We start from the raw sequence: 26,829 nt of genomic DNA on the forward strand, positions 1-26,829 counted from the left end.
GCGCGCACACACACACACACCCATGCCCCGTGGCACCTGTGCACACACCTGCCCCGCGCGCGCTCGCGCACCCACACACACCCCGAGCACACTCCGGCCGGCCGCCCCGCTGCACTGCCGGCTGGGCCGAGCGATAAAACGCTGGTTGCCTGACGAGTCCGGGGAGCACCGGGCTCATCAGGCCGGCGCTGCGGCCCCTCCCCGGGGCGTTGGCTGGAACCGCACCTGCGGCCCCGGCCGGAGCGGGGCAGCTCGGCCGCGAGTCAGTGTGCGGGGGAAGGCGGCCGAGGAAGATGCTGCGCTACAGCTCCGCGCTCACCGTCACCTCCACCATCCCCCGGCCGCCCGCCGGCGAGAGCGGCGCCGGCAAGAAGCGGGTGAGTCCCCCGGGAGCGGGCTCCGGCCCCTCGGCCGCGGGGGGCGCTGGGTGCCCCCGGGCTGCTTCCCGCGCGCTGCTGCTGATCCCGAGCCCGGCCTCGGGCGGGAGCTGCGGGAAGGCTCCGCGCGCCCCTGGCTCCGGCCGGGGCTGCTCCACGCCTGGCTTGGCTGGGATTCCGGGTAGAGGTGGGTGCACGTCCCGAAACTCGCCTTTGCTTAGGGAACTTCCTGCTGTTTCACCCTCATCCCGCCTCAGTCGGCTGCCCAAAGCCTGACTCGCCAGTGGCAACCGTGAGCCCTAGGATGTGGGGTCCGGCTATCAGCGCCGGCTCTGAGGAGTGGAGAGACTGCAGGCGCTCTGCTCTCTGAGGGTCGCCCCAGAAATCCCCCACTCTTCTTCTTCCCCATTCGCGAAAGGAGTTTGTACGATGTAGGGCAAAAGGCTAGTTCCCCATTTCTACTCCGTGTAGCCAGCGGGCTTAGACAAAGACTACAGAAGAGAGCAGGTGACAGAAAGAAGTGCGATTTGGTTTAATGGACATCGTTTAATAAGGGTTGTTTTTAAAGGGCAGAATATATATTTGCCCAGCCGCGTTTGCCCTCTAGCTATACATGTGTATAGGAAGATGTAGTTTACTAACGAGTTCCCTTTTGACTAGAGGACAAATGTGCCAAAATATATTTTATTGCATGGCGAAGACTAGAGCTGTAAAAGAAAGTGAATTGGTCTCAAGAGAAACACCCACTGTGCCCCAGACCCTCAAAGATATTTAGGAGTATAACTCCCTTTGAGGATCTGGACCTGTGCTTTTCTTTTTTCTTTTACGTTTTTTTCAAAATTAATGTTTCTACTTTTAGTAGGGTGACCAGATGTCCTGATTTTATAGGGACAATCCCGATATTCAGGATTTTTTCTTATATGGGCACCTATTACCCTCAACCCTTTGTCCTGATTTTTCCCACCTGCTAGCTGGTCACCCTACTACCTTAGAGGGCGAACATACTTGACAGCAAGATCAGGGTTGACAGTGCACAATTTCCAAGAACAGTTCAAAGAAAATATTGCAGGATACTGCAAAATAATGTTGTGGTGTGTGTGTGGTGGTTCAGTTTTTTGTGTTTTTTTTTTTTTTTAAATCTTCACTAATTAGAGCACAAACTTTCCCTCTATGTGTTTTGGCAGACTTCTCTCCCCACCCCCTCCCCATGCCTCATCAGTGCTTCATCTTTGTTTCTGTTCCAGTCTAATTATCTGCTGTAAACAGGGTCAAATTTTGCGGGCTCTACAATGAGGTTTTCTTTTACTAATCATAATATTGTGGCTCCAGTTTTTCCAGGAGGGGAGGTGTGCCATTCTGTGTGTGGTTGTTTGTAAACATCCAGCTGGATTTAAAGAATCAAGGACTTTCACATTCAGATGACAACAGATTAAGGATGAATGCCTTAGATACTGTAGCTAGTGGGTGTTGCTTTAAACCCATGAGCCTTTTAAATAGAACAATATTTAAATATGTTGGAATCTTTTACAATCAAGATAAGATCAGTAATGATGATGTGTGAATCTGCTTGGCAACTCTTCTAAATGTTGTTAAAATTCTGGCAGATATAGTGACAAGAATGTCCCCACACCCACCCTACTTTAAATAGTATTTTCAGTAGTATAACAACATATGCTTTTATCATGAGAGGACACACATTCTTTACCTGCTGTAGTGGCAATAAATCAACAAGGATCAGGGATGAGCTTATCATTACAAACCAGTGTTACTGTGCGATTGTAATGTTTTTAGAGAGACAAGGTGGGTGAGGTAATGGGAATGTCTATACTACAGACCTTACAGTGGCACAGCTATATTGCTGCAGCTGCGCTGCTGTAAGGTCTCCTGTGTAGCCGCTCTATGCCAATGGGAGACACCTCTCCCGCTGGCATAATTAAACCACCCTCAATGAGTGGTGGTAGCTATATTGGTGGTAAACACTCTCCCATTGACAAAGCACTGTCCTCACTGGGGTTTTGATGGTGAAACTTATGTTGGTCGGGGTGTGTTCTTTCACACCCATGGTCAATGAACGTTTTGCTGACAGAAGTGCTAGTGTAGGCAAAGCCGGTATCTTTTAATGGACCAACTGCTGTTGATGAGAGAGACAAGCTTTTGAGCTTACACAGAGCTCTTCAAGTCTGTAATGTTTCTGGAATACATAATAGTTCTCTGTTCATCAAACAGCAACACCCACCTGTTCATCACAGAAAACAAAACCAGCGAGGAATGTTATCATGACACCTGTTGCATACAGTAACCAGTGAGACTGTTGAAGTTCCTGTAGCAAAGTCACGTGTGTTCGTATGCTAGGGGCCAGTTAACTCTCTGAATTCACTCTTCATCACAAATATAAGGAGTACACAAACTTAGACTCATGGTGGGTGAGAAGCAAAGTTGTTAAAACTGAAAATTAGAAAGCTTTGGAAACTGCAATTATTATTATAGTAATAATAAGGAAATAAGGTATTTGAATGGAGAGTTACATAGTATAATGTGGCCATATTTCCTAATTCTTTAGAATAAAGTGATTTCTATCCTCACCATTCATAATAAGTTTCATGCTTGATATCTTTCTTCTAAACAGGTTAATATTAAGAGTATATTTTAGAATGCAAGTGGTTTTTTTTTTTTTTGGTTTTTTACTTGATCTACTCTAGCACACATTCCAGGACAAAGTAAACATATGTAGTTCTGGTAGTTTGTAAGAACACTCTACCTTTTTCTAATAGGAACAACAGAATTAATTTGCAAGTAAAACTCTCTTTAGAGTAGTGCCTTTCTCTTTTGTAGCGAAATGCTAGCTCCCAAGCAAGGGAATGAAAACACTTAGAATAACAAATTAAGTAAAATTACACCCAAGACAAGATGTCATAGTCCCATCTACCTGCGATCACAGGAAAAGTTCCATTAATCATATTATTTTAGAGATGAATGTAAGATGGCTATAATTAGACTTTTTTCCAGGAATTGTCTGTCAATTGTCACTTATCACCAGATTAATCTTTTTGCACTGACTGAAATTAGAGACTTGTGTCTTGTCTTGTCTTCAGAAGCTTAGAATAACTTCCGATCCTATGCAGAGTGAGTGGTTCTTAAACTTCAACCATTAAGTAAAGATTTAAAAAAAAAAATTGGCTATGGAGGCAAGCAGCGGGCAATTACTGGACAAAATTCCAGTCCCCAAACCACTTGAGTGCCAGAAGCAATTGTATCTTTACTGGTATCAGGACCGGTGCTAGGAATTTTAGCGCCCTAGGCGCATGGCAATTTCGCCGCCCCTCGCCCTGGTCCCGCGGCTCCGGTGGAGCTGCCGCAATGGTGCCTGCGGGAGGTCCACCGTAGCCACTGGAGCAGCCGACCGTGGCCTAGGCCGCCTAAATGGAAGCGCCGGCCCTGACTGGCATAACCAAAAACCTCTCTGGCTTTTCGATCCCACACCCTCTTAAAGTCAGTGGGAATTTTTCCATTTTCAGTAGTTGGGTCAATATTGAGCATCTTATTCCAGTGGAAGCAGTATGGAGATCTTAGGATAGGACAGATTATCAATAGACAAATATTAATTATTTTGCTTAAAAAAAAATCATTTTTGTCATTCAAACCGTATTGCTGGCATTCTGGTTCCACATATTTCACTAGTATTTTGCTTTTTTTTTTTAAAAAAAAGTGCAGAACATTTGTCAAAATAATTGTTCAGGTTTTGCATCTGTTACTCTTAGGCCTGGTCTACACTATGATTTTAGGTCAAATTTAGCAGCGTTACCTCGATTTAACCCTGCACCTGTCCACACAACGAAGTCCTTTTCTTCAACTTAAAGGGCTCTTTAAATGGATTTCTTTACTCTACCTCCGAAGAGATTAGCGCTGAAATCGGCCTTGCTGGGTGAAATTTGGGGTAGTGTTGACACAATTTGACGGTATTGACCTCCAGGCGCTGTCCAAGAGTGCTCCTTTGTGACCGCTCTGGACAGTGCTCTCAACTCAGATGCACTGGCCAGGTAGACAGGAAAAGTCCCACAAACTTTTGAATTTCATTTCCTGTTTGGCCAACGTGGCCCGCTGATCAGCACAGGTGACCATGCAGAGCTCATCAGCAGAGGTGACCATGTCGTCCCAGAATCGCAAAAGAGCTCCAGTATGGACCGAATGGGAGGTACGGGATCTGATTGCTGTATGGGGAGACAAATCCATGCTAGCTGAACTCCGTTCCAGTAAACGAAATGCCAAAACATTTGAAAAAATCTCCAAGGGCGTGAAGGACAGCAGCTATAACAGGGACTTGCAGCAGTGCCTCGTGAAAATCAAGGAGCTCAGGCAAGCCTACCAAAAAACCAGACAGGCAAATGGCTGCTGCGGGTCACAGCCCCAAACATGCCGCTTCTTTGATGAGCTGCATGCCATTCTAGGGGGTACAGCTACCACTACCCCAACCCTGTGCTTTGACTCCGTCAATGGAGTAGAACACAACATGGAAGCAGGTTTTGGGGACGAGGAAGATAGCTCACAGCAAGAAAGCAGAGAAACCAATTTCCCCAACAGCCAGGATCTGTTTCTCATTGTGGACCTGGAGCAAGTATCACCCGAACCTACCCAAGGTGGGCTTCCGGACCCTGAAGGCGGAGAAGGGACCTCTGGTGAGTGTAGCTTTGTAAATATTATAAATGGTTTAAAAGCAAGCATGTTTAATGATTAATTTGCCCTGGCATTCACGGCCAGTACAGCTACTGGAAAAGTCTGTTAATGTGTCTGGGGATGGAGCGGAAATCCTCCAGGGACGTCGCCATAAAGCTCTCCTGGATGTACTCCCAAAGCCTTTGCCAAAGGTTTCTGGGGAGGGCAGCCTTATTCCGTCCTCCATGGTAGGACACTTTACCATGCCAGGCCAGTAGCATGTAGTCGGGAATCATTGCAGAACAAAGCATTGCAGCGTATGGTCCTGGTGTTTGCTGGCATTCAAAGAACATCTGTTCTTTATGTGTAATCCTCAGGAGAGTGATATCATTCATGGTCACCTGGTTGAAATAGGGCGCTTTTATTAAGCGGACATTCAGAGGTGCCCGTTCCTGCTGGGCTATTTGCCTGCGGCTGAACAGAAGTTTCCTCCGCTTTTAGCTAAGTGGTGGAGGGAGGGGAGAGAATTGTATGTGGAGGTGGGGGTTAGTTGGGTTTGTGCTGCACATTAACCCGGAAACCGCAGCTCCTCCTTTTAAATTGCCAACCCATTTTAAATGGCCAACGCAGTGGCTGCTTGGTGTGGGAATGAGAGCGCTGCTGTTTGAAACCATTCCCACATGTTATGAAGGTTAAAGAAGCCAAAAGGCTGTGGCTTACCATGGCTGCCTGCAAGCCGAATTCTGTTGCCCGGCCCTGCGTGAGTGATCTCTCACACCAAACCAGCAGGGCCTCAATAAGAGGCAAAATGCAACCTTGTAACGAAAGCACACGTGCTATGTAATGTTAACAGCAAGGTTTACCGTGAAGGAGTGTACCCATTGTTCTAAAAATGTGTCTTTTTAACTACAACTTTCCTTTTTTTTTTTTTTTTTTAATCTCCACCAGCTGCATGTGTTTCTTCTTCACAGAGGCTAGCAAAGATTAGAAGGCAAAAAAAATGTACTCGGATGAAATGTTCTCTGAGCTCATGCTGTCCTCCCACACTGACAGAGCACAGCAGAATGTGTGGAGGCAGACAATGTCAGAGTGCAGGAAAGCACAATATGAACACGAGGAGAGGTGGCGGGCTGAAGAGAGTAAGTGGCAGGCTGAAGAGAGTAAGTGGCAGGCTGAAGATGATCAGTGGCATCAGTTTGCTGACAGAAGGCAGGAGTCAAAGCTCAGGCTGCTGGAAGATCAAACTCGTACGCTCCAGCATATGGTTGAGCTGTAGGAAAGGCAGCAGGAGCACAGACTGCTGCTACCGCCCCTGTGTAACCAATCGCCCTCCTCCCCAAGTTCCATAGCCTCCTCACCCAGACATCCAAGAACACGGTGAGGGGGCCTCTGGCTGGCCACCCACCCACTCTACCCCAGAGGATTGCCCAAGCAACAGAAAGCTGGCATTCAATAAGTTTTAATGTTTTAAAGTGCAGTGTGACCTTGTCCTTCCCTCCTCCCCCACCCCTCCCAGGCTACCTTGGCAGTTATCCCCCTATTTGTGTGATGAATTAATAAAGAATGCATGAATGTGAAGCAAAATTGACTTTATTGCCTCTGAAAGTGGTGATCAAAGGGGGAGGGGAGAGTGGTTAGCTTACAGAGAAGTAGAGTGAACCAAGGGGATGGGGGGGTTCATCAAGGAGAAACAAACAGAACTTTCACACTGTAGCCTGACCAGTCATGAAACTGGTTTTCAAAGCTTCTGTGATGCTGGCATTCATTGGGATCTCAATGGAATTCCAATGGGCGGTAGAGACTGCAGGAACTGTGGGATAGATTCCCATAGTGCAGTGCTCCAGAAGTTGAAGCTAGCCTCGGTACTGTGGACACAGTCCACCGACTTAATGCACTTAGAGCATTTTGTGTAGGGACACACACAATTGACTGTATAAAAACGATTTCTGAAAAATCAACTTCTACAAATTCGACCTAATTTCGTAGTGTAGACATACTTACTTGTGTAAAGCAGACCCCTGCTTATTCAGAGAGTGTGCTGCTCAATGTGACTAAGGATTGTGGAAATGGGACCCTATATTTTTTTAATATACTCTAAAATTTTAAACTAGCCTTCAGTGCTTTCTTTTTAAGTTCTATATTGCAACAAACTCTCATTGGTGATAACCTACTAGCTTCTTAGAAGCTGATAAGCATGTCTCCAATTGTTAACTTTCATTCCATTTGGCAAACTAATATTAAAAGCTGGAGTGAACCAGTCATTGCTTCCCTGTGTGTTCATCAGTCTCATAGATGACATTCAGAGTAGCTCTGGGAATATTGCTCATGGGTTGGTGGTTATCACAGATTAAATAGTGGACACATAGTATTGGTCAAATTGGGATTACTTTAATCATTGAGTAGTTTGTTAAAACTGTGGTCACTGCAAATTATAAAGTTTACAAGTTATGGATTTTTTAGATTGTTTCTGATTCTTTATAAAAATCAAAGTTACACCCCTACATCTAACAGGAGGTCAGTAATAGCTTGATACAGTCAATTTCATTCTAACTGTTGATGACATGGAGGTAGATGGGTGAGTGCTCATCTGTGCTACAAGTTCTACAGCAACACAGTACTCGTTATAGCAACTGAAAGGGTCTTTCCACATAACTCCAGTGTTTCTGTCCATTTCTTCTTCACCTGAAGCTCAGTCATATTTCTCTCCCCTTCACCTTGCACTTAGGTCAGTCTCTCCCTAGTCTTTATCTGAGGTACTGTCCTTTTCTGAGGAATTTCTGCAACGATCCCCACAGCTGAAGAGTGCTGGGGTTGGTTCCCTCTGGAGCCCATCACAGTTGTTCCTTCTTTTGGCCAATAAATTTACGAACGAACGATGCAAAGCACTACCTCTCCAACAGGCAACATCAGCTGAGGATCTGGCCGCATGTGTATGTAGCTTGTGTGAAAAATCTTTCCATTACATTTTCTATTAAAATTGAATGGGAGAGTTGGTTCAGTGTTTTGTGGCATCAGAGATTCTGGGATCCTAAGTGAGATTATGTGAGTATATGCCCAATCTGTTTTATGGCGCCACGTAGCTACTTCTTTCATCTGCTCCTTGAGACAAACCCTCAGGCTGGGGTTCCTCCAAAAGGCTAGTGACTGGTTCTGTTTGAAAATGTGTGCTTGTTTTCTGTGGCATTTGCAGAGGTGTTGGGATTGGTGCATGGGTTTTGATTTAATTGGGGATGTATGGTGATTGTGAAAGTCTGAGTACAGTCCTGTTTGGTAAACAAATTCCATTTCTGCGGGGTGATGACGTGTGGTTTCTTCATCTGTCTCCTAGAGGGTCTGTAGAATTTGATAGAGGATCCCAGTCTTGTCAACTGATGAACTCTACAGCATTCTGGCCTTTAGTATTCTGTGAGCATTACAAGCTGAAATATGAAACGGTAAAGCTTTGTTTCACTTTGCTGCTTGCAGTACTCATGGCAGAAATACTGATGAAAATTTGATCTCCTGGAGTGTGTGTGCATATGCGTGCTTCTGTGAGGCTGAAGGGACAGGGAAATGAAAGGCAGAGAAAAGAAGGGCTCCTAGGTGTTATGGTAATATAAATACAGTAATGTTTTGGGGAGATAATAGAGAATGAAGTATGAAAAGGTGCTACCCTGAATTTTTTTTTTAAACTTAAAGAAAGAGGAGAAAGAAAAATGTAAATTCCAAAGTGGAATGGTCTCAGCCAACCAGTCAAAGAGCTGGGGATGCTGTACATTTGCTAATCCTAATTTATTACTCTTCCGAGTTCTTCAGTTTCCTGCACTCTGATTGCAGGTCTGCATAATTATTGTTTGGGTGCAGTAACCATATAGCATGTGACTCCCATTACCTGTACTCTGGCAGACAGTCAGTGTTCACCAGTCAGTATATGGGGGCTTGTACAATTTCAGTATGATTACTGACAAATAACTGTACTGTGAATATTTAAGTCAACTGCTATAATCTCTTTATGCTCACTGGCTCCTGTGTTGAATGCCAAGCTCTTTGCCTGCTTCAAAGATGGTGTATGCTTCTGTTTCTCCTTCTCTTGTCAGTGAACAAGAAAAATACCTAAAATCAAAGAAATACAGGTTGTCAAATCACTGAAAGGAAGATTGCATTCAATGCTGTCTGGTCCAGTTCTGCTCCCACTGAAATCAGTGGGAGCGAGATTTGGCCTCCTTTCTTTCATCACCTTCCCTTGCAACCCCCTAAATTCCCTTGTCTTCCCTTGCTGTCCTAGGGGTCAGGAAGGTGCTTGTCTCCACAAGAACAATCGTAAATGTTTGTCTTTGTTTGCTTATATTGGAAGACTGCCAGCCTCTCCCTTCTGGTTCATGCTTGTAAACAAATATGTATTAGGGAGAAGAGCCTTGCTAAACTGATGGGCGGAAAGAACAGTGGAATGTGAAAATTAAAGGGATGGGGAAAAAGGGGTGAAAAGAGGTGTACAATGGGCTTCCTGATGATCATATTTTGTGCCAATACACTCCAAAGTCAAGGAGTTCAGTAGCATAGGGTACGGTTATGAACTTATAAACAGGAAGTGCCTTAAAGTTCTCTGTAATGGCCGAAAGGAAGAATCTGGAATTCTCTTCTAATGACAGTTACAGATACCACCTAATCAATGTCAAAAGCCAGTGTATGTGGACACAGTCACGGTTGTATTCATCATTTAAAAATAAATCACATTGTTTATTATAATTCCTTTGGAAACTGGAAATTAAAATGTTTCCTTACGAAATTTAACTTCCTCCATCACATGCACGTTGGCTTCTTTTCGTAGGTTTGATATTGAATGCTGATTAGTGGCATTGAGCTCTTTTTGTATTTGGATCCATTTGCAAAATTTATATATATTTTTAAAGATCTAAATCAGTGTTACTCAGACTGAGGCTCTTTAATGTGTCTTCTGCAGCTCTTTGCAGCACATGATATTAAAACACTGTGATTTAATTATTAACCAATCAGGATGTTTTTACTATGTTTTTAATCAGCTGTAGTTGATAAAATAATAATACATGGTCAGTCATTTGGCTGAGAGTAAAAACTAAATATTTCCTGTCGTACTGTTGAAACACGAATATATAGCACTATAGTAAATGAAACAATGAATTCATGCTATGGTGTCTCTTCTGGGTAATGTTGATCACTAATTTGGCTCCTGAACCACTGAGGTCTGGGTATCACTGATCTAAATGGATCTAAAGGGCCTTGAAAGTGAAGACAAGTAGCTTATGTTCAAAGTGACAGAGCAGGGGGAGTTAATGGAGAGATGCAAAGAGGGATGAAATGGTCAAAGCAACAGGCTGGGGAAATGATCTGTGCAGCAGCAATTTCAGTGGATATGAGTGAAACAGGATCGCGTTTGTCAACACTAGAGAAAAGGATGTTGCAATAATTGAGGCATGAGGGCCTGGAGGAACATTTTAGCTGTGTGGATGGATAGGAAAGGCCGGATCTTAGACATGTTATGCGCAAAGAATTGTGAAGAATTAGACATAGAGGTCAGAGTCCAAGATGATACCCACATTATGGGCCTGAGTGACAGGTAGGACTGTAGTGGTGTCCATAGTGTCTGAGAAAGAGAAGTAGGATTTTTTGGGGGGAAATTCAAGAACTCTCTTTTTTAGCCATGTTGAGCTTGAGCTGACAACTAGACAGTCACAAGCAGATGTCAGAGAGAGTCTGGGTTTTAGTTTGGACAGTGTGTGTTTTGTATTTCAGCAGTTGGTATCTATTGCTTAGGAATCATTATTGCTTTTTATTGTGGCACCTAAAGGCTCCAGCCAAGACTGGGGCCCTGTCATGCTAGGCACTGAACAAACTTGTAGTAAAAAACAGCCCCTGCCTCAGAGCTTACAATCTAAACAGACAACAAAGGGAAACAGGGTGAGGGGGAAACAGTATTATTAATCCCATTTCACCAAAGAGGAAGTGGCTTTTCCAAGGTCACGTAGGAAGAGGGACCTTGATTACACTTTTTTTTTATGAAAGAGTTTATGATCTTTTAGCCATGTTCATAATTTACCGATGTGATTAATCTCATTGAATTCAGTGGAACTAAACTCATGAGTGTTTCCAGGATCAAGCTATTGGTATGTCCTCGACATAAAAACAGGGTCTGTTCTAGAAAGCATTTTATGTTCTCAGATACTGAATCTCCCATTTTAAAGATCAAAGATGTGCCAAATTGCAATCAAAGCAGAGAAACTGAAGAAAACTATTTTCAGTGTTAGTGTATTTCAGTTCTCAATGTCATTTGGGTGAACATAGCAAAACCCCATTTCAGTCAACAGCATGTTATTATTTCAGGTATGTAATGTTCTCCTTGAATTAGTTCTTGCCAGCTAAAAAGCCCAGCCATTAGAAAGTAACTTTTTCCATTGTTTGTGGCATGGATGAAAACTCGAAAGCTAGCACATCTTGTTTTATAGAGGGGTCTATTAAAATGACTTTTCTTTGCATTCTTAAAACTGAAAGAAAACCTTTATTTCCTTTCTAGATGAATGTCTGTAGATTACGCCTAACAGTGCCACCTGATGAAGGCTCATTTTCTGAACAAGGAGCAAATAAACCTGAAAGAACAAAAAAAGTAAGTGCATTGAGTGTAGGCTGGCGATTACCAGCATGCACTTGGTAACAATCAGAATGTGTTTGTTTCATCCCTTCCACAGAAATTGTGATTAATATTGATGGGAATTTCAACATCTTTGCAAATTTAAGAAATGAAAATTGACATTTCACATAAAAGTTATACTGTGCTCAAAACTGAGGTATGGGTGAGCTCTGAAGTTGATGGCAGCAAAATTGTGCCTGGAGGTATAAGCATTAGAATACCTTTGCAGCACATAGGCTCTAGGTGATGAGCAGCTGAGGTACTTACAAATATTAAATAATAAAATCTTGAAACAGAGGTCCAAATCAAGACCAGAGACCCATTGTGTTAGGCACAATACTAGTGCATGCAAAGACAAGGTCCTTGTCTCGAAGAGTTTAGCATCTTAGAGTTTGATCCTGCAAGTCTTAAACCTATGAATGGTCCCCACTGGCTTCAGTGGGACTTAAGTTTTTGCAAGACTGGGGCCTTAAAAATGTATATTTGAACTGGCCTTCCTATGACTTTTTGAAGAAGGAAAAAAAAATGAAGTGTAAGTTGTTAACTATATTACACAGAAGAGAGAGACTAATACTGATGGGGAAAATACAAAAGAAGGAAATCAAGTTTCTTCTGGAAAGAAAATGGTGCGAGAGCAGTGCAGTGAGAAAGAGACAAAGGGTCCAGTTCTGTTCCTACAGAAGCAGTGGCAAAACTTTGTGAGTTTAGAGGTGCAAGATCAATCTGTAAGGGCCAGATTTTTACAGTTATTTAAGCACCTAAACACCTTTTAAAAAGTACTTGGTGCCAGATTTTTAGTGCCATAAGTATGTTTATCCTGTTTTAAGCCAGGATTAAAAAGGAAAGCTTTTATTATTTGACCACATGAACACTTTATTAAACCAAACTGAAACAAGAAATTAGCAGAACAATGCTTGAATTGTGATGCGGCATTAGGATCACCTCAAAACACAACTACTTAATAGTATGTCTAAACTAACGTAACTCTAGCCTGATTCTAGCAAGAGACAAATGTTTTCCCTACTTTCAATTTTGTTCAAAATTGTCAAAATATAAGGGGTTTATCAAATATCAGTTGTGCAAAGATACAGGCTTGGATTCTTATTTACACTAAGCCCCTTGACAGAACTCTGGTGCTGTTAAAGGGATCTTAAAGTGGCTATAAATGTGACTTCTACTCACTCGAAGATGGATTAGTGTCAATTAGAATCAAACCCATAATATTTAAACTGTGTAGTTGTGGCATGTGGAATACTTTTTGCCACTTTAAATCCTCTCCTCATTTGTATCTGATACCCAAGGAATTTCTGCTAATTAATTAGGGCAATGGATTTAGGGTCCATCCACATTAAGAGTAGTTCTAGTTTGTTTTTTAGCAGGATATATGTTGACTGTAGTAGGTGGGAAACAATAATGAAAAGAAGTGTCAGAGGCCCATGAATGATCAGAGCTGAGACGGTTTTTATTTCTGACAGTCTTTTTCACTGTAGGGCCTTGAATTTAAAGGAAGCAAATGATATTTCCCACCTCCTCCCCCTACAACTGTACATTCAAATAGCAAATTTAACACAAGTTGAGGCTGGCAGTTTTATACCAGCGAATGTATTAAGGGGGAGCAACTGTATGAATCCTTGGTATAGTCAAGAATGCAGAGTGGTAAGCTTGTTTACATATTCCCAAGACACTGGATTCTTCCTTCATATTGTTTTATGATTTATATTAGTTAAATTCAGAATTATCTGCCAGCTGTATGACCTTATTGCATTGAGTTATAACAGTCCAATAGTTTTCCAAAGGTAAGTAATTCTTGTCAATAATAATTCTTGGTATTCAAGAGTATATATCTAGTTGGCAGTGGGCATTGCAATTAAATATTCAAAAACATGTGGAACATTTTACCCCTCATGCCATCATATTGTATCCGGTGGCCATTCTAGATAGTTAAATGCATATCATCATATAAACAAACAACTGCAAAAAGTTATTGACTGTGAATCGGTTTTCACCAAATATCTTTAAGAGAATTTTGTAATTTATTACGGATAGATTTTATTGTCACTGTAATGATTGCTTGTATAAACCCTATCTGGTTGCATATTAACTGGGAATGCAGACAGGGCTCTATTTATTCTTTCTTTTTTAAAATTTTATTTGAAGAATGATAAGATACTTTTATATCTCAAGATAATGTGATCAAATATCTCAGTTGATCCACCCATATTCGACTGACTCAACATTAATAAAATTACCTTTATTCTTAAAGTGTCTTACAAACATTAACTAATCCTCAGAACGCCTTTGTGAGACAGGGAACTATAGCCTTTTATAAATGGGGATAATAGAGACAGGGGTTAGGTGACTGTTCAGTTTGCAGGCTTGTATTTAACAATTAAAGTATGCAAATACAGCTGTGCAGTGCCAAGAACCGAAAGGAACAGCATGATAGTCACTGGACAGCAAAGCTGTGTGATCACAATATTGTATTGTCTTTAAATACTCTATATTGTGAAAAATACCACTGTTGGATATGAGAGTAAGACCTTGTCTACGCTACAGTTTTATTGGCAAAAGGCAGCTTTTGTTGACAAAATAGGGGAGATATACGCACTACAATGCCACTTTTATTGACACAATTCTCTTGTTTTGGCACAAAATAAAACCACCTCGATGAGAGTCATGGAGCTTTTTGCGGCAAAGTTTTTATCGACAAAATGTTATTGTAGTCACTGTAATTTGCCTCCAGGAGGTCCCACAATGCCCATCCTGACTGCTCAGGTCAGCAGTTCGAACTCTGCTGCCCTGCAGCTACGTAAACAAGCATCCATCCCTCCATCTTTAAAGACCATTTTTGAAATTCCACATCCTATTTGCTCAGCATGGAGAGCTCACATCACAGTCTCCTAGCTGACCATGGTGGCTCCATGGGGCAAATGGTCTCCCACTTGGACTACAGTTGGAGCAGTTCGATCTGCTGAGTATATGGGGAGAAGAGGCTGTCCAGTCCCAGCTCTGCTCCAACTGAAGGAATTTCAACACCTATGGGCAGATTTCTTATGCCTTGTGCAATAAAGGCTACGCTCAGGACACTGTGCAATTCTGAGTGAAGATAAAGGAGTTGAGGCAGGTGTGCCATAAGGTGAGGGAGGCAAACAGTTGCTCAAGTGTTGCGCTGAAGACTTGCCGCTTCTATAAGGAGCGGGACGCCATCCTTGCAGGGACCCCATCTCCACCACCATGAGCCCTATGGATATTTTGATGGGGCTGGAGACAGTGGACAAAGTCAGGGACCTAGAGGTGGAGTTGGAGGATGATGTGGAGCCCACAGCCGGGTCGTCCAGTGGTACTGCAAATCGGGAACTCTTCTCCATGCAGGAGGTGTCTAGCCAGTTCCCGCAGTCCGTCTCCGGCGAGCAAGATGCTGGAGAGCAGACTCCTGGTAAGTGATCTTTTTGAGCTGATGCCACTCGCTTATTTGATATATAGGTGTCCTTGTATCCTGTAGAAGTGGGTGAAGAGATAGAAATGTGCAAGACAAGTGTGTTTGAGTGTGCTTCACATTCCCCTGTGCAGCTAAGCAGTGTGATGGAACAGTGTGTTGATGCACACCGAGATTTCATAGGAATCCTCCAGAGAGATCGCTAGGAAACTTTCCTGGAGGTATTCGCCAATCCTTGGTCAAAGGTTCTTTGGCAGAGCTGCTTTGTTCCTTCCCCTGTTGTAGGAAACTTTCCCAGGCCAATCAACAATCACTGGTGTAGGGACCAAAGCGACGCACAGGCAAGCAGCATAGGAGCCAGGTCTGAAGCTGCATGCATGAAGTAGATGCATCCTTGCTTACCATCAGGAGTGCGATATCTGCTTCAGTGATCCCCACCTGTGGAAAATGGTGGCAGAATTTACAATATTGTCACCACTCGCCTCCAGTGATCCCCTTAAAAAAACCCCTTAGATCCTTTGCCCCATCTTGAATGCCTAACTCCCCGCCCCCTGGGCCAAACTCACCATGTTTAGGGTATTCACTGAGCTGTTGCTTGCCAGGGGACAGTGAGAAACAATTCATATGTGAAAAGAGACGCATTTTAACGTAATGATTCAGTGCTGTGCATGCACTAACAATCATGCTTCTGTGTATTATTGTTTCCTGTACTTATGCAGGAACTGTACTACACACCGGTGGAACGCCTCCATCAGATAAGGAAGTGACCAAGGTGAAGCAAGGAGAACATGTTCTGCGGGGTTCTCCAATCATCTGAGGCAGAAAAAAAGAGAACACAGGGAGAGAAATGGAAAGATGGGATAGAAAGGAGAGTGTGGAGCGCCTTCAAAAGGCCCATGAGCAGATGATAAAAGTCATGGAGGAGCAAACAGAGATGCCGAAGATCCTCATCACACTTCAGTCAGAACCAATGCATGCTCGCGTCCCTCCCCACTCCCTGCAGCCAATACAGAACTGTTTTCCATGCCCTCTCCAAACTCCTCCCACACATTCCTTCCAACTATTTGGAACATCTCAGTATCCTGTTCACTCCACCCCTTTGGACATCTTCCAAAATGACAGCTGGACTTAAGCACAGCTTTGAGAGCATCCACTGCCTTGCACTGCTAACTCCCTTCCCACCAAGTCTTTTGTATTGGTTGTTAATTGGTATTTAATAAAAACAAACTCTCTGAAAGATGACCAGTCTTTATTTGGATTCCACATGTAGCGATAACTGCTGGTAGTAAAACATATGCATGCATTTTAATCATTTGCTTATGGTAAATCCCACTTGGGAAACATCACAAGTGTTAGGGAAAATAAGAAAACTCAAAATAATGAACAGATTACTCAACAGAAATATACATTACTGGTTCTCATTGTCAGAATGTTGCCTCAAAGCCTCCCTGATTCGAATTGCCATCTGTTGTGCCCTTCTAATAGCCCTGGTATCAGACTGCTCAAAATCAGCAATCAGATGATCTGCCTCTGCGCTCTACCCCAGTCAAACTTTTCACCCATCTCCTCACAAAGAAGGCAGCTATGACTATGGGAATGTTTTCCTCACTTAGATCTAATCTGCCATAAAGATGCACTTTTAATATGCCAAATATATATTCCCTGGTCATTCTGCACCTACTCAGCCTATTGGTGAAGTGCTCCTGGCTGCTGTCCAGGTTTCCCTTGTAAGGCTTCATGAACCATGGAAGTAAGGGGTATGCTGGATCTCCCAGGATCACTGTGGGCATTTCAACATTGAGCCCCCTCTTCCTCCTCCCCCCTTGCCCCCCGGAAATCTTCGGGTCTGGAAAGAAAGTCCCTGCTTGCAGCTTTCTGTACAGGCCAGTGTTCCTGAAGATACATGTGTCATGTACCTTCCCGAACCAGCCTGCGTTGATGTCAATGAGATGCCCATGATGATCCACAAGAGCCTGCAATACTATAGAGAAGTACTCCTTTCTATTGATGTACTCTGTTGCTAGATGGTTCAGGGCCAAAACTGCAATATGTGTTCCATCTATCGTCCCTCCCTGGAATTAGGGGATTCCATTGCTGCAACGCCATCCACTGCAACACCATCCACACGTTGCCAAGAGTCTCAGTACTTTGTAGCAGGATGTGATTAATGGCCTTGTTCATTCATGTTAATGTGGCACTCACGGTCGACTTCCAAACTGATTTGCGGCTGACTGGTAGCAGACTGGAGTCGCCAGCTTCCACGCTGTGGTCACCATGCACTTTACCACCAAGAGGGCAACTCTCATTTTGGTGTCCTTGTGCCGTAGTGCTGGGGTGAGCTCCGCACACAGTTCCAAGAAGGTGGCTTTCCACATCCGAAAGCTCTGTAGCCACTGCTCATCATCCCAGCACTCAGTGTTTGTTTCCTGAGCTCAAAAGCTCAGGAATCCACTGTGTGCAGCTGCTCCATGAATGCCAAAAGTTAATCTGGTGTTTCTTTCCATGGCACACAGCAGGTCACGCAAATCTGATTCCTGTTCAGATTGGGAGTTCGTGATATAATGTATGACGATCCACAATGTGACCACAACAGGAGCAGTGCAAAATCCATTCTTTCACACAGAGATAGTGGGCGCATGGTAAACAGAGGTCAATGAAAAAGTTCATAGAATGCAGTTCGAAGACCATGGAATGCTGGGACAAAAATAATGCATCATGGGATTTGAACCTGCCCCTATGATGTGCGAGCGCAGAGTGGATCGCAGCACAAGTCCTAGCTGCAGAAATGGGATAGCTCCCACAATGCTAGAGCACCAACTGTGGATGCGCTCTGATGACAGAGGGAGCATAGTGTGAACATGCAATAACAGTCTTGTTATAGCACTTTTGATCGCCAACAAACTTTTGTTGACAAAACTCTATAGTGTAGACAAGACCTTATTTTGAGCACTTACTGAATTTTATACCCATCTTTGTTTCTTACTGTAGCATCTAAGGATATGTCTTTACTGCAGTTAGTACACTCAACTTGCTCCACTCAAGCCTACTGAGTGACCACACTGCAAAACAATACTCTCACGGAGGCTATGTCTATGTACACCAAGGGTTAGTGGGACTTAAGTCAGCTGACCTGTGGCAAGGAATCCTTGGCTTGACCATCTGCACTGCATTTTTAATCCAACATCCCAGTGATAGGGAGCCACTTCTGGCTACTCCCTGGCTGCATGCTCCTCTGCTGCCAGGAACTCTGGGGTATGCAGGAACACTTCTAGGACCCAAGTCAAGCTGAAGCCATGTGCACACAGGAAACCAATAGGGCTCAGGCCCTAGGTCCCAACTTAATATGGGGTCAGATTCTCCAGCCCTGAAGGGTCTTGGCCTGTGTATCCTCTAAGCCACACAGCCTCCCAGGAGTGATTCAAGTGCCGCGCACTTGATAAGCAGAGCACATCTGGCAGCATGTGTTCAGGTGCCCCTCCCCACTGCTGTTTTGCTCATGCAGCTGCTCCTGGGACCCTCCTGCTGGCTGTGCGGTGTGTGTGTGTGTGAGGGGGATGCTGATGTCAGGGTGTCCCCCTCCCCCTACCCCTGTATCCCATAACCACAGAGCAGGGGAGAGGAGACAGGGCTCAGGACTGGGAGCAGGAGAGAGCTGCTGAGGTCTGAACAAGCCTTCTAGGTGGTGTGAGTGCCTTAAAGAGACAACACACGGTGTCTGAGACTTCCCCAGCAGCCAGTGTGCGCGTGTGTGCTCTCTCTCCCTTGCCAGTGTCCCCCAATCTCTGCAGAGTGGGAGAGAGGGAACAGGGCTCAGGAGCAGAAGAACTTTCAGTGAGTGCTTTAAAGAGACAGTGCACAGTGTCTCTCAGAAACTTCCCCAGCAGCCAGCGCACACACACGGTGTGTGTGTGTGTGTGTGTGTGTAATTTTACTCTTTCAAAGTGTGTTATTTTAGTTTTTGACTGGTCTATGCATTTCATAATTTTTATTTCTCTTACACTTAAATTTAATTCTTTGAGTAGTGAGATCCAAAATGCCTAACCTATCCTGGCTGGAGTAATTATACCTATGGTAACTTTAAAAAATATATATATATAATGTTTTTTGTTTCTACTAGTGGTGTACATCACCACAGTGCACATAATAAAATGTATTCTGCACATGGTTGGAAAAAATAGAGGGAACATTGCCTGGGACCCTGGGAATGAGCCCTAGGTTAGCACATTTGCTGTGTGGCTACAAGGTGGAGGTTAGATTGAGCCTGGGTTTAAATTGCTGTGTAGACATACCCAGAGGGATTGGATTAGTAGTTGATGAGCTGTTGTAATACAAGATACTGCATTCCCATTCTGACTAGCAGGAGCTTCAAGCACCATTTAAATTGAGCTAGAGATTTTTATGTGGACTGTAGTCAGGTTAGGTGCAAAACTCAAGTTACAGCTCAAGCTAACAATGCAGTGAGAAGGCCTAAGAACCTGTGACTAGTTTAAGGCTGATTCATCCCTCTGTGCACCTTGCAAATATCCCCATGTGGGCCAAATTGAGGAGATAATTGGTTAGGAACTGGATGACTAAACAACTAACAAGGTGATTCAGCTCATCAGTTGGGACATTTAAAAAAAACAGGAAGAGAGGGGCAAAGGCTAGAAGGAAAGGCAAAGAATATCAGGATCTTAAAAGTGAGACCATCACCCCTCAGTCAAGGAGTACATTGAAGATTGGGTAAAGCCTTATGGTGATGGGACATGAAATTGCATGAGACATAAATAAAATGTGCTGTTGTGAACTTAAGTAAGTGTGTGAGGACTGCTTGCAAAGAGAGAGGGTGAGGTAGCATGCCCTGTGACACTGCCCTGCTCTGATCTGTGAATCTCCACCTGACTGTTGAACCACATGTAACTGTTGTGGAGTCTACAGATCTGATTGGCGCTGTTAGAACAAACACAACAGTTGCATCAGCAGAATGCTTTCCATGTGACAAGGCAACAGAAATATTGATGAGCAAATGGATAATTCCCAGGTTCCCTTCCCATCTCTGCTGGCTGCTTGGGAAGGATAAGAGCTAGAGGGGTAGTATTGTGTCAAAGGCAGTGCCAGAGAGTTATAAAAATACCATGGGATGGCACTGGGTTGTAGACTTCTCTACCTGATGCTCCTTTAATAAGAAGTGGTTTTGAGTGCACTAATGTGATCTCATGATGTGTCTCTGACTATTTTTGGTTCTTTGCACCTCCTTTGGATGAGACATAGATTTTCCAGGGTTGAGCACCACTAAAGTATGCTTTGTGATGCACTTTGAGATCTACTGATGACAAGCAGTATATAACAGTGAGATACTACTGGGCTACAGTATATGTTATAAAATCAGCTACTTCACTGGTAGATAAATGTGATAGTTTTTGCTAATTGTGGTACTCTTTGAATTTTCTAAAGTTCCTGGAAGTGGTATAGAATCATAGAAGTTAACTTGTATATTTCTTTCAGTCTATATTTCATATATGCTGCATTTCAAGAAATAATGCTTCAAAAGATATGTATTGGCACATTTTCCATATCCATATTGCATTTAAAAATATAATGTAGCATCTGCAAAGTAGCCTGAATGTAGGGTGACCAGATGTCCTGATTTTATAGGGACAGTCCTGATTTTTGGGTCTCTTTCTTAGGATCCTATTACCCCTCACCCCCTGTCCTGATTTTTCACACTTGCTGTCTGGTCACCCTAGCTGAATGTAACATGAGTTTCATGAACATTAAAGTAATGTCAAGAAAAATAATAATCTCTCATCAGAGTAGTGCAATTTTGGCTGATGGAATAGATATAATAAAGATACTATTCTTCTTTACAGGAAATCTGTAACTTAATCAACTGTGAGAACATTATCACTGTCTATGTCATTGGTAACTTGTATTATAAACCAAAGGGCAGGGCTGGCGCTTCCATTTAGGCGACTTAGGCGGTCCCTAGGGCACCAGGATTTGGGAGGGCGGCATTTTGGTGGCAGGGGGTCCTTCTGCGCTCTGGGTTGTTGGCAATTCTGCGGCGGGTCCTTGACTCTCTCTGGGACCCACCGCCGAAGTGCCCCGAAGACCGGGAATGCAGAAGGACCCCCCCCACCACAGAATTGCCACCAACGACCGGGCGCGTGGAAGGACCCCCACCTAGGGTGCCAAAAACCCTGGCGCCGCTCCTGCAAAAGGGAGACAGAGCTGATATAGCAGATACTCAGATAGGTCTGGGAACAGGAAGAAATAAGAAGCATATCTTAACTACTTGTAGCTGCCAAAGGAATTAATTTGAGATATTACAGGTAATTAACAATAGGTTTTGCTAAAACTTTTAAGTTCTTATTTAACCCACCCATCCCTACATGAATCTGTTGTTGTTGTGTGTCCAGACTAGTGGTTCTCAACCTGTGGCCCAGTCACACACAGCTGTGGCCCATATGACATCTTCAGGGCCATATAGGTAGCATTGGATGCAGCCAGCAATGATAAATAGGTTGAGAACCACTGATCCAAACACACCAAGATGTGTCTTAATCATTAAATTAGATGGGTTTACTCTTTTTTTTAAAAGGGATGCCTAGAGTGTACTGTGCACTCTTGTTTAGGAGGAATGTGGAGTGATAGGAAAGTCTAGAACATACCTTTTGATTTTAAAATGGCATATTGGATATGGATTGGGGGAAAATCTCACCTTGGCACGTGTTTCTTATTGTACATGTAGATTAATAGGCATCATGCCTGTCTATAAAAGAGGAAGCAAAAAGCAGCACTTAAGCTCTGAGGAGAACTTCATTGCACCTCATATTGTTTTTTATGGTAGCTCTGCTTCAGACCAAACTCTCTATTATTTGGGTTGAGAGAGAAACTGGACACCTGGTAATTAGCAGGAATTTTGCAACATCTTAGGTGTCTATTTAAAATAGTGCAAGGAACTGAATAATAATAAATAACTATCTGCTTTTCTTTGGGATATGCTATGATACATAACCCAACGTATTGTGCCTGTGCTACGGCACATTGAGTCAAAGCACATCCCTGGAAGCTATTGTAGATAGATTCATGTAGCATTTGCTGTGCATCAAAATGATATATTCTCACTACTAACTTACATTGCAGCACAGACTCAGAAATCACTCAAAATAAGCCTGTAATTTTAAGTCAGCAGCTAGCACAGGGTGTCTCAAACAGGAGTCGCTGCTTGTATAGGGAAAGCCCCTAGCAGGCCGGGCCTTTGTTTATCAGCCCCATCCACAGGTCTGGCCAGTCGTGCCTCCCACTGGCTGGGGATCACTGCTCCGGGCCAATGGGCGCTGCTGGAAGTGGTGGCGGAGCAGCTGGAAGCGGTGGCCAGTAAGTGCCTCAGCCCCTGCCGCTTCCAGCAGTTCATATTGGCCTGGAGCAGCGATCCGCGGTCAGTGGGAGCCGTGATCGGCCAGACCTGTGGACGGGGCAGGTAAACAAACCGGCCCGGCCTGCCAGGGGCTTTCCCTACACAAGCGGTGACCCGTGTTTGAGAAACCCTGAGCTAGCATGTTAGAATAGTTTTCAAATAAAATTCAGCGCTTTTTCTATAGTGTCTGCTCAGGGAAGTGCTCTGATATCACAGTGATGAGTATGTGGCAGTGCCTTGGTAGCTAAAACTCTTTCCTTTACATTTTTCTAGCAGTAGTTGATTTTGATCAGAAATAGGGATGGTTAGGCTGGATCTTAGCTTTAAGGTCCACTAGCATTGACCACTTTGTTTAGTTACCTCAGCAGCTGATTGCAATGATCCTAGCCAGTGCTCATCTGGTCCTGAACATTTTGAAGACACACACTGACTTTTAATATCACCAACTGAGAGATCTATCACTTGCCTCACCATTTACCATGCAGCAGAGAGAGGTGATGATTACCGTTTCCACCCCTCACTCAATACATGAACAGTGGGGAGAGGATCTACTAACCTGGCTCCCCTCTGTATTGGAATGGGGAAAAGATGTGGCTGTAAACACGTGTTAAACAGATTTACTGGCTATGAAGGCTCTAGTGCTCTATGAGGCTGGGTTGGGAAGAGGGGGACACCGGAGATTTGGGAGAAGGAGAATATGGTAGAGAGGAGGTATGACAGGGCAACAAGAAAGAGAGGGAGAAAAAAGGATAAAATATTGATGGGGAAACACAGACCAGAGGTGGGGGTAAGTAAGTGATCAGAGAACACAAATTGGAAGAGATGTGTAATGTCAGGTGCATGCTGGTGTAATAACATGAGAAAAAACAACTGCAGTCAGCAAGATCCTCTCTCTTGTAAGGTGGTAAGTGTTTGTTTATAGCAAGAATGTAAAATAAGTCAAGATAATTGGTGAGACATTCTCTGACCCCTGGCTGTGAACCTGAACTTCCCCAAGGAATTTTTCCCTTTCTGCCTTCCAAGGGGCCACTCCACTAGCCCTTCCCCTGAGTAGCTGTGCAAGTGAAACAGGCAGCTGAATTGTGATTAACACCCTAGTTGGCCGTGCCCAGGTAGTGCCCTTATACCCTGCTACAAATAGTTTGGAAAAAATAAACTTTAAATGATAGAACTACCAACTTGTTTGCAGGAGGTGGGAGAGGCAGGGTGAAAAGAGATTTGAGTGGAGGGAAAGAGGGAAAAGTCTGGAGAAAAATGACAGTAAAAGAGAATATAACATAGATATTGCTGTCAATTTGTACAGCATTGAACAATGGGAAAACTGTGCCAAAACTGTAACGAATCCTTGCCCTTGGGAGTTCACAGTATGAAGGAACTACATAAACCAAAACAATACAGTGTAAAACAGAGAACAAATGTACAATGTCATGTACTTATTAGATGTGGAATGCTTTTCAAACTAGGGGAATTTTTGAACTCTCTCTTTTGTGAGAGAGAGAGAGAAAACTTGGGACACATACAGAACAGCCTGAAAGGAGGCACAATTCCTGGAGCAGGTGGTGATAACAAAAAGCATGGTTAGAGGTGTAAGCAGTGATTGTGTAAAATATATACTTACATGTCATATGTACAATTCCATTGTGCTGTAAATGTAAATCTACTCTCCTGTGTGTTAATGGGAAATAAGTGTATTTTGGGGACCGTGTGGTTTGGATGGATACGGATCTTAGTTAATTTGAATCTACTAGATCTTTGCCAGAAAAGATCTTCCCAAGGCATTCTGCACAAATACATTGCCTGGCATAGGAAAAGCCCAGTTGTGGCCAGAAAGTTTATAACTAGAGCTGGTTGAAATTTCCCAACTGAAAAATTTTTCTGCAAAAAATGGACGTTTGGGTCAACTCAAACATTTCATGATTTTGTGTTGAATTTGATGAATTGTTTCTGTTGAAAACAAGGAAGAAAAAATCTAAACATTTTGTTTTTACACTTTCAAACAAAATATTTTCATTTTTTTTCTGTTCAAAATGACATTTCATATAAAGGTCCTCATTTTATTTAATTTTTAATACAAATCGTAAAATTCAGAGAATTTTTTTTTATCTTTTCAGTTTGTCAAACAATTCTGTTTTTTGTAACTGCCAGAAAACTGGAAAAAATCAGTCATTTGTACAGCTCGATGCATAATCTCTGTGTTAATACCTATAAGCAAGATTTTTAAATGAGTCTGTACCATTTTGGAGACCCAGTAGAAGTTTGCTGCTGGGGCTCAACAAGTTCAGCTGCTACAGTGCCATTAAAATGATAATGAACCAATTATGTGACTTTGGAAACTACACTTGCTAGGCTGTAGTTATTCCATGGATAATGTTCAGGTCTTGAGAAGCATATTACTTTCTGAAGTAATTTGCCACAGTTGAAACAATTACTGTCTTGGGCATCTGGGAGATGGAAATTATTCTTTAATGCTCTAATGCAAGTAATTATTTAAGGGTGGCGTTCATATGAAACTACCAAACGAATTGCACAACCCAGGAAATGAAAGCCAGTGTTGAATCATGCCCCACCCAGTTCCTGTAAAACAAGCTTGCTTTCTCTGTGTTTTCAACAAAGCAAATGGTTCTTAAATGATGGGTAGAGTAGTATGTGATTATGTAGCTTTGATTACTGGGATCCAAAAATATGCTGTGAGATTTCTTTTTTTCTTTTTTTTTAGCATGGAATTGTATGTTTATAGTTGTGCTATACTGTGCATTTGCTTTGTGTAGTAGATGAGATTGTTAGCACCATTTTTTACAGTTGCTTTTAAGTTTGTGAAACTTTAATCATTTGGGTTGAAATTTTCCATGCTCTAGGTGTTTACCGCATGCTGAATTTACATAAGCAGGGCCATACAAGGTCATATCAGTGGTCCTTGTAGCCCATTATCCTGTCTTCTGACAGTGACCAGGGCCAGATGCTTCAGAGGGAATGAACAGGGCAGGACAATTTGAGTGATGCATCTCCTGTTGTCCAATCCCAACTTCTTGCAAGTCGGAGGTTTAGGGACATCTATAGCATGGGGTTGTGTCCCTGATCATCTTGGCTAATGGCCATTGATGGACCTATACTTCATGAACGTCTCATTCTTTTTTGAAACCAGTTGTACTTTTGGCCTTCACAACATTCCCTGGTAATGAGTTCTACAGGTTGACTGTGCTTTGTTTGAAGAAATACTTCCTGATGATTGTTTTTTTAAATCTGCTGCCTATTAATTTCAGTGGGTGACCACTGGCTCTTGTGTTATATGAAAGAGTACATCACATTTCCTTATTCACTTTCTCCACACCATTCATGATTTTATAGAACATAAGAACATTGGCCACGGTCAGAAGACAGGTTACTGGGCTAGATGGACAATTGATCTGACCCAGTATGGCTGTTCTTACGATCTTATTGAATATAGATATGTCCAAAGCAGACTGTGAAGTGTTACAAAGGGATCTGACAAAACTGGGTGATGGGGCAATAAAATGATGTTGAAAATGCAAAATAATACACATTGGAAAACATAATTTCAACTATACATACAAAATGATGGGTTCTAAATTAGCTGTTACCACTCAAGAAAGAGATCTTGGAGTCATCGTGGGTAGTTCTTTGAAAGCATCTACTCAATGTGCATCTGCAGTCAAAAAAGCTCACAGTGTTTTGGAACGATTAGGAAATGGATAGATAACACCTCTCTACAGCCAAAATGCTTCTGAAATAAATGTAGACCAACTTTACTAATTCTGGGTCACTGAGAATGAAAATGATGCTTAAAATTGTTGATTGGCTCTAGTTTTCAAGATATGCTATTGGGTCAGTATATACGACCCTTGACTTGGGAATGGCGGAGGATAAGTGAGTTATAAAGGGAAGGGATCTCAATTTAAACCAGAAATTACTAAAATACATCTTTGACTGGATCTATGAATAAATAGATGACTGGGTTTGGACAGTACTTGCTTTTTAGGCAAAACAATGAATGATGCAATCTGAAGCTGGTATTGCGTCATACATGATATGAATTGCATCATATTATTCCTAGAAGTCATGGATGGTGCAATCATAACAAAGCTTACATCACTCTGCTGAACAAATTGCCCTTTATCAGCTCTAGAAATCATACAGTGTTGTGCTCTCTTATTTGTCAGTGTTTGATTTTGCAAAGGGACACATTTCTGTTTAGCCAAAGCGAGCAGAGATGCCTTGTACTTGCGTGAACAGTGCAGATAACTTCTGCTATGTTTGTGGTGAAGTGACTTTTGCATCACAAAAGCGCAGTATAACCAATATGGTTAAG

General features: G+C 42.9%; 1 protein-coding gene across 1 annotated transcript in view; it reads left to right on the forward strand.

Moving 5' to 3' along the window:
• Positions 1 to 257: 257 nt before the first annotated feature.
• Positions 258 to 26,829, forward strand: part of LOC115658513 (myocardial zonula adherens protein-like) — a 98,693-nt gene continuing 72,121 nt past the window's right edge. The window contains exons 1-2 of the mRNA XM_030577595.1: positions 258 to 377; positions 11,554 to 11,643. Of these exons, the coding sequence (XP_030433455.1) occupies positions 294 to 377; positions 11,554 to 11,643 (174 nt within the window). The 5' untranslated portion in view covers positions 258 to 293. The remainder of the gene's footprint in view (positions 378 to 11,553; positions 11,644 to 26,829) is intronic.

Source organism: Gopherus evgoodei, chromosome 10 (genome assembly GCF_007399415.2).
Source record: "Gopherus evgoodei ecotype Sinaloan lineage chromosome 10, rGopEvg1_v1.p, whole genome shotgun sequence".
In the NCBI taxonomy this organism is placed as follows: domain Eukaryota; kingdom Metazoa; phylum Chordata; order Testudines; family Testudinidae; genus Gopherus; species Gopherus evgoodei.